Source organism: Tinamus guttatus, unplaced genomic scaffold (genome assembly GCF_059628265.1).
Source record: "Tinamus guttatus ecotype Peru unplaced genomic scaffold, ASM5962826v1 Tinamus_guttatus_pri_ptg000123l, whole genome shotgun sequence".
NCBI lineage: Eukaryota > Metazoa > Chordata > Aves > Tinamiformes > Tinamidae > Tinamus > Tinamus guttatus.
In genome coordinates, this window is record NW_028288657.1 from 2,139,886 (window position 1) to 2,153,884 (window position 13,999).

General features: G+C 67.2%; 2 protein-coding genes across 2 annotated transcripts; one reads left to right on the forward strand and one right to left on the reverse strand.

The window, feature by feature from the left end:
- The first annotated feature begins 1,616 nt into the window (after window positions 1–1,616).
- On the forward strand, window positions 1,617–6,440 carry POLD2 (DNA polymerase delta 2, accessory subunit). The gene is made up of 10 exons (XM_088521475.1): window positions 1,617–1,848; window positions 3,222–3,343; window positions 3,459–3,582; window positions 3,653–3,767; window positions 3,868–4,066; window positions 4,143–4,223; window positions 5,671–5,828; window positions 5,907–6,034; window positions 6,108–6,209; window positions 6,283–6,440. Exons 1-10 carry the CDS (start codon window positions 1,617–1,619, stop codon window positions 6,438–6,440), a joined length of 1,419 nt encoding a protein of 472 aa, XP_088377601.1.
- Window positions 6,441–9,475: 3,035 nt separating this feature from the next.
- NUDT18 (nudix hydrolase 18) lies at window positions 9,476–12,012 on the reverse strand. Its single transcript, XM_088521411.1, has 3 exons — window positions 11,812–12,012; window positions 11,520–11,733; window positions 9,476–10,060 (listed from the first exon to the last, which is right to left on the reverse strand). Exons 1-3 carry the CDS (start codon window positions 11,959–11,961, stop codon window positions 9,477–9,479), a joined length of 948 nt encoding a protein of 315 aa, XP_088377537.1. The 5' UTR covers window positions 11,962–12,012; the 3' UTR covers window position 9,476.
- Between the last annotated feature and the right edge of the window lie 1,987 nt (window positions 12,013–13,999).

Below are 13,999 nucleotides of genomic sequence, written 5' to 3' on the forward strand. Positions count from 1 at the left end.
CCCCCCATGGGTCCCTTGGGGGTCCCAATATGGGGCTCATCGCCCCCCTCCCCGCTTTGGGTCCCCCCGCCCCTCCCAGTTCCCATGGCAACCGCGGAGCGGCGCCCGCCGCCCCCCGGTTGCTAGGGCTACGCGGCCGCGAGCGCGTCACTTCCGCCCGCGCGGCGGTTTCCGGGTCGCGGCGGTTCGCGCCTTTCCCGCCCTACCCCCGCCCCGCGCACACATGGGCGCGGGCCGCGCTGCTGCCCTCTGACCTCTGACCCCTGACCCCGTACGTCACCCCGCGCCGGGCCGGGGCGGGGGGGGCGGGTCCCGGTGTCCCGGGAGGGGGCGGGGGGGTCCCGGTGTCTCCGGGGGTCCCGGTGTCCCGGGGCGGGGGGGGGGGGGGTCCCGCGGGGGCCCTGAGGCGGCTCCGGGATCCGGGGGCCGCCCCGGTTCGGGGAGTTCCCCGGGGGGGGGGGGCTGTGACGGTTTTGGGGGCCCTGGGGGTGCCCCGGTTGGGGGGGAAGTTGGGGAGGGGGTTGAGGGGGTCCCTGGTTTGGGGGGGGCTCCAGCTCCCCCATTCCCGATTTCCTGACGTGTTTCCCACTCCGTTTCTTATTTCCTGCCCTGTTTCCCTGCTCTGTTCCCATTTCCCCCGTGTTTCCCTGCTCCATTCCCATTCCCCACACAACCCCCTCTCCGTTGCTGATTTCCTGCCCTGTTTCCCTGCTCTGTTCCCCTTTTCCCTGTGTTTCCCTGCTCCATTCCCATTCCCCCACATCCCCTCTCCCTTCCTGTCCCCTCACCCCATCCCCTCTCCATTCCCATTCTTCCACTCCCTTCCCATTCCTCCCCCATCCCCTCTCTGTTCCCGCTCCCTCATTCCCCCCACATCCCTCTCCCTTCCCATTCCCCACTCCGCTCCCCCTCTTCCCTTCCCGCACCCCCTTCCCATTCCCCCACATCCCCTCTCCCTTCCCGCTCCCCCTCTCCCTTCCCATTCCCCCCATATTCCCCGCGCTCCCCCTCTCCCTTCCCGTTCCCCCTCTCCCTTCGTGCTCTCCCCTTCCCTTCCTGCTCCTCCTTCCCATTCCCCCCACATTCCCTCTCTCTTCCTGCTTCCCCCCATCCCCTCTCCCTTCCCGTTCCCCCTCTCCCTTCCCATTCCCCCCATATTCCCCCTGCTCCCCCTCTCTGTCCTCGCTCCCCCTTCCCATTCCCCCCATCCCATCTCCATCCCCCCCATCCCCTCTCCCTTCCTGCTCCCCCTCTCCCTTCCCATTCCCCCCATATTCCCCCCCGTCCCGTCTCCATCCCCCCCGTCCCGTCTCCATCCCCCCCGTCCCGTCTCCATCCCCCCCGTCCCGTCTCCATCCCCCCCGTCCCGTCTCCATCCCCCCCGTCCCGTCTCCATCCCCCCCGTCCCGTCTCCATCCCCCCCGTCCCGTCTCCATCCCCCCCGTCCCGTCTCCATCCCCCCCGTCCCCTCTCCATCCCCCCCGTCCCCTCTCCATCCCCCCCGTCCCCTCTCCATTCCCCCCATATTCCCCCCCATCCCCTCTCCATTCCCCCCATCCCCTCTCCATTCCCCCCATCCCCTCTCCATTCCCCCATCCCCTCTCCGTCCCCAGGCCATGTTCTCGGCGCAGGCGGCCCCCTCGGCGCAGTCCCTGCTGTCTCCCCCCGGTCGCGACGATGAGGCCGCGGTGGCCACGTTCCCGCGCGCGGCGCCGGCCGCCTACGCCGACCGCTCGCAGCCGTTCCGCCTGGCGCAGCGCTCCTTCGGCCGCCAGTACGCGCACGTCTACGCCGCCCGCCTGGCCGCCATGCGCGGGGCGCTGGAGCGGCGCGCGCGGAGCCTCTGGGGTGAGCGCGGCTGGAACCTGCTGCTCCTTCGTTAACGTCGCCTCTTAATTGGGGAGGGGGCTCGGGGAGCCTTCGGGCGCCGCTTTCTGCGGGTCCTGCCTGCGTGTTTTTAGCTTTATGCACAATCATGGAGTGGTTAAGGCTGGAAGGGACCTTAGGGATCATCCAGTCCAAGCCCTGCACACGCAGGGTCACCTAGAGCACGTGGCACAGGGCTGCGTCCAAGCGGGTTTGAAGATCTCCAGAGAAGGAGACTCCACAACCTCTCTGGGCAGCCTGTTCCAGGGCTCTGGCACCCTCACTGGGAAGGAATTTTTCCTTAAGTTCCTGTGGAACTTTTGGTGCTTCAGTTTGTGGCCATTTCCTCTAGTTCTGTCAGTGGCCACCACTGAAAAGAGGCCGCCCCATCCTCCTCACTGCCTCCCTTGAGGTACCTCTAGACACTGCTCAGGTCCCTCTCAGCCTTCTCTTCTCCAGCTGAACAGGCCCAGCTCCCTCAGCCTCTCCTCACAGGGCAGATGTTCCAGGCCCCTGATCATCCTCGTAGCCCTGCGCTGGCCTCTCTCCAGCAGCTCCACATCCCTCTTGTCCTGTGGGGCCCAGAACTGGACACAATACTCCAGAACTGGACACAATACTCCAGACCTGGACACAATACTGCAGATGTGGCCTCACCAGGGCTGAGCAGAGGGGCCTCATTTATCCCTTAGCCAAATAAAACGTGCAACAACCTCCCGCAGACGCCCTTTTGGCTGGGGACGGGGGGGATTTCGGTGCCACCCGCTGTCCCCTCGCTCGAGGGCGGCTCTCGGTGTTTCCCGTACGCTGAGGACGTGACCGAGCGGCTCCGTTTGCCGCCAGAAACGAGAGCTCAACAGCGGCTTGGCCAGGAAGCAGGTGGGGGCCGGGGCCCGCGGGCGCCGTTTCCCGGCTCCGGGGCGGATCCGCGTGTGGCCGCAGCGGCCGCCTGTGAATCCTCCCCGTCCTGCGGCCGCCAAACCTGCTCGTTTTGCCCTTCTGAGGAGTTTGGGGGCTTTTCTTGCCTCCCGTGGGCTGAGGGGATGCAGAGCCCTCGGTGGGGCCGCTCTTAGGCCCGCTGCTCTGCGCCACAGCCGTGAATTTTCCGGGATGTGTATGGAATCGTAGGGAATACGTAGGTGGCTTCGTGGAAACTCGGCTTCCCGGAGCTGTGGATGAGCCGAGCTTCCTGGGGCTCATCTTGTGGCCCGGGGAAAAATGGGAAAAAACCAGCCCTAATTGTGCGCGTTTTGGTGTCAGAGCCAGGAATAAGGGACCAAAAGGGCTTTGTCCCGGTCCTCCTGGGTGACTCCTGGTCCTCCCGGGTGACTCCTTGTCCCCTGGTGTCCCCGCAGGGCCCGACGTGGCGCTGCGGAAGCTCTGCGAGCTGCAGCCCGGCGAGAAGTGCTGCGTGGTGGGGACGCTCTTCAAGGCCATGCAGCTGCAGCCCTCCATCCTGCGCGAGATCAGCGAGGAGGTAACGGCGCCTCCCGGGAAAGCGCCCTCGGGAGCCGGGAAACCTTTCCCAGCCGCTCCGGCGGCGGGAATTCCGCAGCCCCGCGGATAAGGGGTGACGGTGCCCCTGTCCCCAGCACAACCTGGTGCCTCAGCCCCCGATGCCCAAGTACATCCACCCGTCGGACGAGCTCGTCCTGGAGGACGAGCTGCAGCGCGTCAAGCTGGACGGAGCCATCGAGGTGCAGAGGCTGGTGACAGGTAGGGGCCGCGGGCGGCCGCCGCGCCGCGGGCGCCGCCGGTTCCGACGCGCCGCCGCTCTCCGCCGCAGGCACCGTCATGGCCGTGTTCGGCTCCGAGCAGGGCGACGGAAAGTTCCTGGTGGACGAGTGCTGCTTCGCCGACCTGCCGGAGCCGCTGCCCTGGAGAGGGCCCGGATCGGACAAGTGAGTGTCCCAGGGCTGCTGTCACGCGTCCCCTGGTCCCCCGTCCTCCGCATGGAGGCGGATTTGGGGACAACGCGCGCGTCCCCGCGTCCCCGCGCAGGTTCGTGCTGCTGGCGTCGGGTCTGGGGCTCGGCGGCGGCAGCGGCGACGCGCTGCTGGGCACGCAGCTCCTGGTGGACGTGGTGACGGGGCAGCTGGGCGCCGAGGGCGCGCAGCGCTGCGCCGCGCAGATCTGCCGCGTCGTCCTCGCCGGCAACCTGCTGAGCCGCAACACGCAGAACCGCGACAGCATCAACAAGGTACCGCCGCGCGACGACTGTACCGCGGCTGCCACGCGCGGTTGTTCCTCACCCCGGTGTCTTCCTGGTGACGCAGGCCAAGTATCTGACCAAGAAGACGCAGGCGGCCAGCGTGGAGGCCATGAAGATGCTGGATGAGATATTGCTGCAGCTTTGTGTGAGCATGGAGCGGGCGCCTTCGGGCCAAGGAGAGGGGCCGAGCGGGGGAAATGGCCTAGAGGAAATGGCCACAAACGGAAACACCAAAAGTTCCACAGGAACTTAAGGAAAAATTCCTTCCCAGTGAGGGTGCCAGAGCCCTGGAACAGGCTGCCCAGAGAGGTTGTGGAGTCTCCTTCTCTGGAGATCTTCAAATCCGCTTGGACGCAGCCCTGTGCCACGTGCTCTGGGTGACCCTGCATGTGCAGGGGTTGGACTGGATGATCCCTAGAAGTCCCTTCCAACCTTGAGCATTCCATGATTCTATGATCAGAGCGGGCCTGGTAGCAAACTGTGCTTGGAAGTGGCAGTTGTCTCCAGCACACAGGGAGGATTAGAGGGTGCTCAGGGGTAGTCACCATGGGTTCACCAAGGGGAAACCGTGCTGGACTAAGCTGATAGGCTCCCAAGATGGAATGATGGGCTGGATGGATGAGGGGAAGCAGTGGTTGTCATCTATCTGGGCTTCAGCAAGGCCTTTGGCCCCGGCCCTCAGCTTCCTCTTGGGCAAGCTCTGGCAGGGTGGGTTGGGTGAGTGGGTGACGAGGTGGATTAAGAACTGGTTGGGTGGCAGAGCCCAGAGGGTGGTGATCAGCGGTGCAGAGCCTAGTTGGAGGCCTGTAGTTAGCGGTGTCCCCCAGGCCCAGCCCTGTTTATCCATCAATGACCTGGATGGAGGCACAGATGCTCCCTCAGCAAGTCTGCTGATGATACCAAACTGGGAGGAGTAGCCGATACCTCAGAGGGTGCATTAAGCAGAACGTCTCCAGCAGGTCCAGGGAGGGGATCCTGCCCCTCTGCTCAGCCCTGGTGAGGCCACATCTGGAGCATTGTGTCCAGTTCTGGAGTATTGTGTCCAGTTCTGGAGTATTGTGTCCAGTTCTGGGCCCCACAGTACAAGAGGGATGTGGAGCTGCTGGAGAGAGGCCAGCGCAGGGCTACGAGGATGATCAGGGGCCTGGAACATCTGCCCTATGAGGAGAGGCTGAGGGAGCTGGGCCTGTTCAGCTGGAGAAGAGAAGGCTGAGAGGGACCTGAGCAGTGTCTAGAAGTACCTCAAGGGAGGCATGAGGAGGATGGGGCGGCCTCTTCTCACTGGTGGCCACCGACAGAAGTAGAGGAAATGGCCACAAACTGAAGCACCAAAAGTTCCATAGGAACTTAAGGAAAAATTTCCAGTGAGGGTGCCAGAGCCCTGGAACAGGCTGCCCAGAGAGGTTGTGGAGTCTCCTTCTCTGGAGATCTTCAAACCTGCTTGGACGCAGCCCTGTGCCACGTGCTCTAGGTGACCCTGCGTGTGCAGGGGTTGGACTGGATGATCCCTAAGGTCCCTTCCTAACGATTCCGTGATTCCAAGTGGCATGGGAAGCCCCTTGGTCCCCTGCTCAGCCCCGCTCTGCCCGCAGACCTCGGTGCCCGTGGACGTGATGCCCGGTGAGTTCGACCCCACCAACTACACGCTGCCGCAGCAGCCGCTGCACCGCTGCATGCTGCCCCTGTCCAGCGCCTACTCCACGCTGCAGCTGGTCACCAACCCCTACCAGGCCGACGTGGATGGCGTCAGGTAAGAAAAAACCCTGCTCGGACCCCGGCATCGTGGGCATCGCGGCGCCGGCTGGCACCGAGTGCGGCTTCCTTGCAGGTTTCTGGGGACGTCGGGGCAGAACGTCAGTGACATCTTCAAGTACAGCAGCATGGACGACTACCTGGAGATCCTGGAGTGCACCCTGAGGGTGGGACACCTCAGCCCCACGGCCCCGGACACGCTGGGTAAGGCCCGGGCCGGGGGGCCGAGCGCGGGGACACGGGGGGGGGTTCCCCGTGTCACCCGCGTTGTCCCCAGGGTGCTACCCCTTCTACGAATCGGACCCGTTCATCCTCAGCGAGTGCCCGCACGTCTACTTCTGCGGCAACACCCCCCGCTTCCAGTGCAAGACGGTCACGGGTGAGTCCCGGTGTCCCCACGCGCCGCGTCCCCGGTGCCACCGGCGCCGCTGAGCCGCCCCGTGTCCCCGCAGGGCCCGCGGGGCAGCGGGTGCTGCTGGTGGCCGTGCCGGCGTTCAGTGCCACGCAGACCGCGTGCCTCGTCAACCTGCGCGACCTCAGCTGCCACCCCCTCAGCTGCTCCGGCTTCGGCGCCGAGGACGACGACGGCGACATGGACGTCGGGCCCTGACGGGGGGGACGAAGGGCTCAATAAAGGGCCGGGCCCTCTCGCTGTCCCCCTTGGGGAAGCCGGATTGTGTCGTCCTTCTCCGTCCCGGTGACACGGAGATGGAGATGCCGCCCGTGCCAGGAGAGCTGCGTTTATTGGAGCAATAAAACATGCGGGACAGGGGGTGCCAGCTGCTGGGGGGGCCTCCTGCTTCCCCCTGCTTGGCCGGTCCTTTCCAAGGGGCTCCGGAACCAAGGAGGGGGACGCTCTGCGCCTGGCCTTGGGGACAGCGGTGGCAGCGCGGGGTGACGCAGGCCGGGAGCCCCCCCGCTCAGCGCTCGCGGGTATCGGAGTAGTTGGGAATGTCCCCGCTGTCCTCATCCCACTTGGGAAGGAGCCACCAGGCCTCGGCGTCCGGCTCCTCGCCGTCACCTGGGGAGGGACACGGAGGGATACGGGTGGCAGGGGGACCCCCCCTTGCTGTCCCCTGTGGGCAGGGGGGACAACACAGAGGGGCAAAGTGGGGTTGAGGAACTGGGAGGGAATAATTGGAAGCAGCAGGAACCACCCAGGAATGAGGTTTCTCAACCAGAAGAAAACGGTGGGGCAAATGAGCCACATTTTGGGGAAAAACCTTCTGACTTCAGAGACATAATGGGGGGAAGGAGGATCATTTGGTGCAGTTTTTTTTTTCTTGGGATTTGAGGATTTTTCCTCTAAAAAGCCCGTCCCCTTTCCCCATGGCGTTGGGGCTCACCTTGCCACCCCCCGGCTCCTTCTTCCACGTCCTCATCCTCGTAGGACCAAGGCAGCAGCCGCGGCGGGGACCCCGCAGGCTCTTTGGGAAGGGACAGCCGGAGCGGGGGCCGCGGCCCTTGGGGACCCTCCTGGGGAACAGCAGCCGCTGGCTCCTTCTTGCACGCCGCTTTTTTGGGTGTTTTTCCCTTGTTTTTATCAGAGCCCTTGGCACAACCCGTGGGACCTTTGGGCGGCCTCTCCTTGGGCTTCTTGGGCGGCTTCTGCTGCTCCTTCTTGGAGCACTTGGGCCTCTGGCGGGTCCTGGGGGGTTTCTCCTTGGGGACGTTGGGACCTTCCTCCCCCTCGAGCAGCTCCAGGTCCTCGGGCTCCGTGATCTCCACCACCTCGAACACTGCGGGACGGGGGGATCCATGGGGCCGAGCGGGGAGCCCGGCCGCGGTGGCACCGGCCCCATGCGCCTGTCCCCGTGGCCAAGGAGCCCCCATCCGTATCCGGCACCCCTGGACGCCCCCGTCCGTATCCCACAGCCCCGGGTGCCCCCATCTGTATCACACAGCTCCAGGTGCCCCTGTCCATATCCCGCAGCCCCGGGATCCATATCCCGCAGCCCTGGGTGCTCCCATCCATATCCCACAGCTCCAGGCGCCCCCATCCATATCCCGCAGTCCTGGGTGCCCCTATCCGTATCCCACAGCCCTAGGCACCCTTGTCCGTATCCCACAGCCCTAGGTGCTCCCGTTTGTATCCCGCAGCTCTGGGTGCCCCCATCCATATCCCACAGCCCTGGGCACCCCCGTCCGTATCCCACAGCCCTGGTGCCCCCATCCCGCAGCCCCGGTGCCCCTATCCCACCCGGGCCGTCTTCCCCGCGGTCCCGGCCGCTCACCTGGCTGCTCAAGCTCCTCATTCGCGGACATGGCGGGTCCAGGTTCAGGCCCGGGCTCGGCGCCGGGCTCGCGGGGACGCAGGTTCTCCATGATCTCGGCGATCTCGGCCTCGCTGAGCCGGGTCGGAGCCGCCGCGGCCCCCGGGCCGGCCCCGGGCAGCAGCAGCAGCAGCAGCGCCAGCACCGGCCCCGCCAGCTCCATCGCCGCCGTCCCGGCTGCCGCCGCCCCGACCGGTCCCGCCGCTGCCTCCGCTCGCGGGGCGGGACGGGGCGCGGGGGCGACGCCAGCACCGCGTGGGGACCCCGGCGGGACCGGCGCCTTTGGAAGAGCTCCCAGGGGATCCCTATTTCCCCGGCGGATTCCCAGAGAGCGGCTCGCGGATGCCGGGAGCCTTCATGGGGCGGGTGGACGAGGTGGTCGGCAGGAAGGGCCCAGCGCTGCATCCCACCCCGGCCTTCCTCCTCCTCCTCCTCTTGGCCGCGGCCTCCGGGTGCTCAGAGTGTGTGAGCCGCATCCCGGCCCGGCTGAGCTCCCTTGGGTGCCGGGATCCTGCGGAGCATCCCGCGTGTCCCAGCCCTGCAGCCCGGACCCGTCCTGCCAGGCTGCCCTCCCCTATCCCCCACGGCAGAGGGGACGCCTCGTCCCGTCCCCTCCGTTCTCCCCATCCCGCCCCACCGCGTGCCCTGCAGCCCCGCTCCGCGCGCATCCCGGCCCTCCCATCCCGCAAGGAGCCACACGGGTGCCAGGAAGCAAAGGCGCTTTTTATTCCCGCTCCGGCTTCCTCTCCGTCCCCTGGCCGGGACGCAGCGCCCCGGACCCTCCCTCGGCCGCAGGGAACCTCCTTCCGCAGCCTCCGCTTCCACTCACCGGCCGCAGGCGCCGTCCCCAGCCCAGAGCCGGTGCAGGGAGCCCCCGCGCGCAGTGTCCCCATCCTTGCGAGCGCGAGGGGCGGCCCGGGTGCCAGCGGGGACACCACGGTGCCGCTCCGAGCCCCGGGCGCTCCGAGCTGCCGCCCTGCAATGCAAAGGGCAGATGCACGTGAGCACGGGGCGAGCCCGGAACAGCTCCCGGCTCCGTGATGCAAAACATCCCCCAGGACCCCCAGGTGCTGCCCCCCAGCAGCTCAGCTCCACAGTGCAAAACATCCCCTGGGACCCCCAAGTGCTGCCCCCCAGCAGCTCAGCTCCACAGTGCAAAACATCCCCCGGGACCCCCAAGTGTTGCTCCCCAGCAGCTCAGGTCCACGGTGCAAAACATCCCCCGGGACCCCCAAGTGTTGCTCCCCAGCAGCTCAGGTCCACGGTGCAAAACATCCCCCGGGACCCCCAAGTGCTGCTCCCCAGCAGCTCAGCTCCGCAGTACAAAACATCCCCCGGGATCCCCAGGTGCTGCCCCCCAGCCTACCTGGGCTCTAGCTGTAGACGGGCACCACGTCGGCGTCGCGCAGCCGCTGCAGGACGCGGCCCTTGAGCCCCTGGTCCTGCAGCCGGTGCCAGGCGAGGCGGGCGCCGTGCAGCGCGGGGGGCCCGGCGCCGTCGGCCGCCAGGCTCAGCAGCAGCGCGAGGCAGACGCCGTCGGCGCCGTCGGGGCCGCCCGCGCGGTGCTGCAGCCCCAGCAGCCCCAGCAGCGCGGGGCTCGGCGCGGGCGCCCGCAGCGCGTCCCGCAGCAGCCGCAGCGCCGGCGCGCGCAGCCCGCCCCGCTCCTCAGCACCGCACGCGGTCACCGGCAGCCGCGGGGGCCCCGCCGTGCTCAGCAGCACCCAGAGCTCCCCGCCGGGGCCGGCGCAGGCCACGAGGAGCCGCAGGCAGACGTGGGCGCAGGGCAGCTCGCGGGGCAGCGTGGCCGGGTGCCCGGGGCTGCGGCGGTAGCGGGCGGCCAGCGCCAGCAAGGGCAGCATGTCGGGGGCGCGCAGCGGCAGCGCCGACAGGTCCCCGGGCCACCACGTGGCTTGCAGCGACTCGGCGTCCGCGGCCTGCAGCGTCTTCAGCGTCCCACCTGCGGGGACAGGCGCCCGTGTCGGCCACCGCGACGGCGGGACGCGGAGAGCACGGCGTGGGGCTGGGGGGATGCTGAGACCCCAGCATGGGGCTATGGGGATGCTGAGACCCCAACATGGGGCAATGGGGATGCTGAGATCCCAACATGGGGCTATGGGGATGCTGAAACTCTATGATGGGGCTATGGGGATGCTGAGATCCCAACATGGGGCTATGGGGATGCTGAAACTCTATGATGGGGCTATGGGGATGCTGAGATCCCAACATGGGGCTATGGGGATGCTGAGACCCCAACATGGGGGCTATGGGGATGCTGAGACCCCAACATGGGGCAATGGGGATGCTGAGATCCCAACATGGGGCTATGGGGATGCTGAGACCCCAACATGGGGCTATGGGGATGCTGAGATCCCAACATGGGGCTGGGGGGATGCTGAGACCCCAACATGGGGCTATGGGGATGCTGAGACCCCAATACGGGGCTGTGGAGATGCTGAGACCCCAACATGGGGCTATGGGGATGCTGAAACTCTATGATGGGGCTATGGGGATGCAGATACCCCATCAAGAGGCTGCTGGGGATGCTGAGACCCCCCCCTCAAGAGGCTATGGGGATGCTGAGATCCCCATCATGGACCTGTGAGGATGCTGAGATCCCAACATAGAGCTATGGGGATGCTGAAACCCCATGACGGGGATGCAGATCCCCCATCAAGAGGCTGCTGGGGATACTGAGACCCCCATCATGGCACTATGGGGATGCTGAGATCCCAACATGGGGCTTTGGGGATGCTGAGACGCCAACATGGGGCTGAGGGGATACTGAGACCTCAACATGGGCCTATAGGGATGCTGAGACCCCCTGATGGGGATGCAGATACCCCATCGAGAGGCTGCTGGGGATCTTGAGACCCCCCATAAAGAGGCTACGGGGATGCTGAGACCCCCATTATGGCGCTATGGGGATGCTGAAACCCCACGACGGGGATGCAGATACCCCATCAAGAGGCTGCTGGGGATGCTGAGACCCCCATCGTGGCACTATGGGGATGCTGAGATCCCAACATGGGGCTGTGGAGATGTTGAGAGCCCATCATGGGGCTATGGGGATGTTGAGATCCCAACACAGGGCTATGGGGATGCTGAGATCCCACCATGGGGCTATGGGGATGCTGAGATCCCAACATGGGGCTATGGGGATGCTGAGATCCCACCATGGGGCTCGTAGGATGCAGATACCCCACGATGAGGATGCGGATACCCCATCAAGAGGCTGTTGGAGAGATGCAGAGACCCCAGGGAGGCTTTGTCCCATCACGGGGACGCTCGTACCCCATCACGGCACCGCCGAGGGTGCCAACATCCCTTTGGCACCGGCAGAGGACACCCGTACCCCGCCACGGGGCTCTCATCTCTCCCCCAACAGGACCCCGCGAGGCGACGGAGGGGGGACGCACCGGTGGGGCGCGCGAGGAAGACGAAGCGCACCCAGGCCGCGCCGCGCTCCTCCAGCGCCAGCAGCGTGAGCGGCTCGCACTCCAGGCCCGTCTCCTCGCGCACCTCGCGCCGCACGGCCGCCGCGATGCCCTCGCCGCGCTCCATGCGGCCCGCCGGCAGGTACCACTTCCCGCGGCACTCGGCCTTCGCCTCCTGCACCAGCAGCACCTCGTCCTGCGGAGGGACACGCGCGGCGCGGGCAGATGGGGCGCCCCGCGCCCGCGCCGCGTCCCCCCGGCCCGCCGCGCTCACCCGCTCGTTGTAGAGCACGGCCAGCACCACGTAGCAGACGTTGCCGCGCAGGCGCGCGGGGACGGCGGGCGGCGGGTCCCCGTCGTAGCTCTCGGCCACGGGCCAGGCTCCGCCGGCCAGCACGGCGTCCAGCTCCGGCAGCTCCGCCATGGCGCCGCGGCCCCGGCGCGCTGCGGAGCGCGCGGCACCGCTCACGTCCCCCCCGGCATTGCCGGCAAGGGGTCCCTCGCGTGCACGGTGCAATAGGGCAGCGGGCAGCCGTGGGGCCAGGGCCTGCTGGATTGGGGGGCGCGCGGGGGGCTGCCGTAGGGGAAGGGGGTCCCCGATTGCAGCGGGATGTAGCAGGGGAAGAGGCGGGCGGCTTTAGGCGAGCTGCCGTAGCCGACGGGGCGGCCGGATTGCGGGATGCACGCGGGAGCGCGGGACGGGAAGGGCTGCAGCGCGCACGGCGGGACGTAGCAGGAGGCGGCGGCGGCGGGAGGCGGGATGCGCGGGGCCGCGCGGTACGGGACGGGCCCGCCGCTCTGCGGGATGCACCGCGGCGCGCGGGACGGGAAGGGCTCGCTGGACTGCAGGGCATAGAGAGGGATATAGGGAAAGAGCTCGCTGGACTTGGGGATGCATGGAGAGGCGCGGTACGGGAAGGGCTGGCTCGACTGCAGGATGCATGGGAAGCTGTAGTAGAAGAAGGGCTGGCTGGACTGGAGGATGTCAGGGGGAAAGGGCTTGCTGGACTGGAAGATGTCGGGGGGAAAGGGCCGGCTGGACTGGAAGATACTGGGGGGAAAGGGCTGGCTGGACTGGAAAGCGTCAGGGGGAAAGGGCCGGCTGGACTGGAAAATACTGGGGGGAAAGGGACGGCTGGACTGGAAGATATTGGGGGGAAGGGGTTGGCTGGATTGGAAGATATTGGGGGGAAGGGGTTGGCCGGATTGCGGGATGCCCAGCGCGGGGAAGGGCTCGCCGGGCGCCGGGCTGCATGGAGGGCTGGAGCCAGGGAAGGAATCGCCGGCGCGCGGGGGCCAGGGCTGGCTGGACTGCAGGGTGCAATAGGGGAAGGGCTGGCCGGAGCGCGGGGTGCCCCATGAGAAGCGTTTGGGGGAGCGCGGGCTGCACGGGGGAGGGCTGGGGGGCAGGACGCGGAAGGGGAAGGGTCTGCTGGACTGCAGGGCGCTGGTGGGGAAGGGCGGGCTGCGCGGAGGGGTGCTGGGGTGCAGGGTGGACGGGCTCACGGGACCGCGGCGCGGAGGAGGCTACGCTGGGAGGGAGTCGGGGTGCAGCGGGGGGCATGGGGGTGCAATTCGGGTGCACAGAGGGTGCACTAGGGGAAAGGCTGCAGCAGGGTACACGGGGCTTGCAAGGAGGAAAGGCTTGGTGTGCACGGGAGGGTGCACTGGGGAAGGGTTTGGAGGTGCAGCCTGGTGAACGGGGGTGCAATAGGAAAAGCTCAGGGTTGCAATAGGGGAAGGACTTGGGTGCAGCGGGGTGCAATGGGGGAACAGCTTGGGGTGCACTGGGGGGCAAGGTGGGAAGAGCTGGGGGTGCAGCAGGGTGCTTGGGGGTGCAATTGGGGAACGGCTCGGGGTGCATGGAGGTGCAATAGGGGAAAGGCTGGCGGTGCAGCAGTGTACAATGCGGGGGTTGCAATAGCCAGGGCTTGGGGTAGAGCAGGGTGCGATGGGGAGGGCTGGGGGTGCAGCAGGGCGCAATGGGGGTTGCAGTGGGGAGGGCTGGGGGTGCAGCAGGGTGGAATTGGAGTTGCAATGGGGAGGACTGGGGGTGCAGCAGGGTGCAATGGGGGTTGCAGTGGGGAGGGCTGGGGGTGCAGCAGGGCGCAATGGGGGTTGCAATGGGGAGGGCTGGGGGTGCAGCAGGGTGCAATGGGGAGGGCTGGGAGTGCAGAAGGGTGCAATGGGGGTTGCAGTGGGGAGGACTAGGGGTGCAGCAGGGTGCAATGCAGGCGTTGCAATGGGGAGGGCTGGGGGTGCAGCAGGGTGCAATGGGGGTTGCAGTGGGGAGGACCGGGGGTGCAGCGGGGTGCAATGCAGGAGTTGCAATCGGGAGGGCTGGGGGTGCAGCAGGGTGCAATGGGGAGGGCTGGGAGTGCAGAAGGGTGCAATGGGGGTTGCAGTGGGGAGGACCGGGGGTGCAGCGGGGTGCAATGCAGGCGTTGCAATGGGGAGGGCTG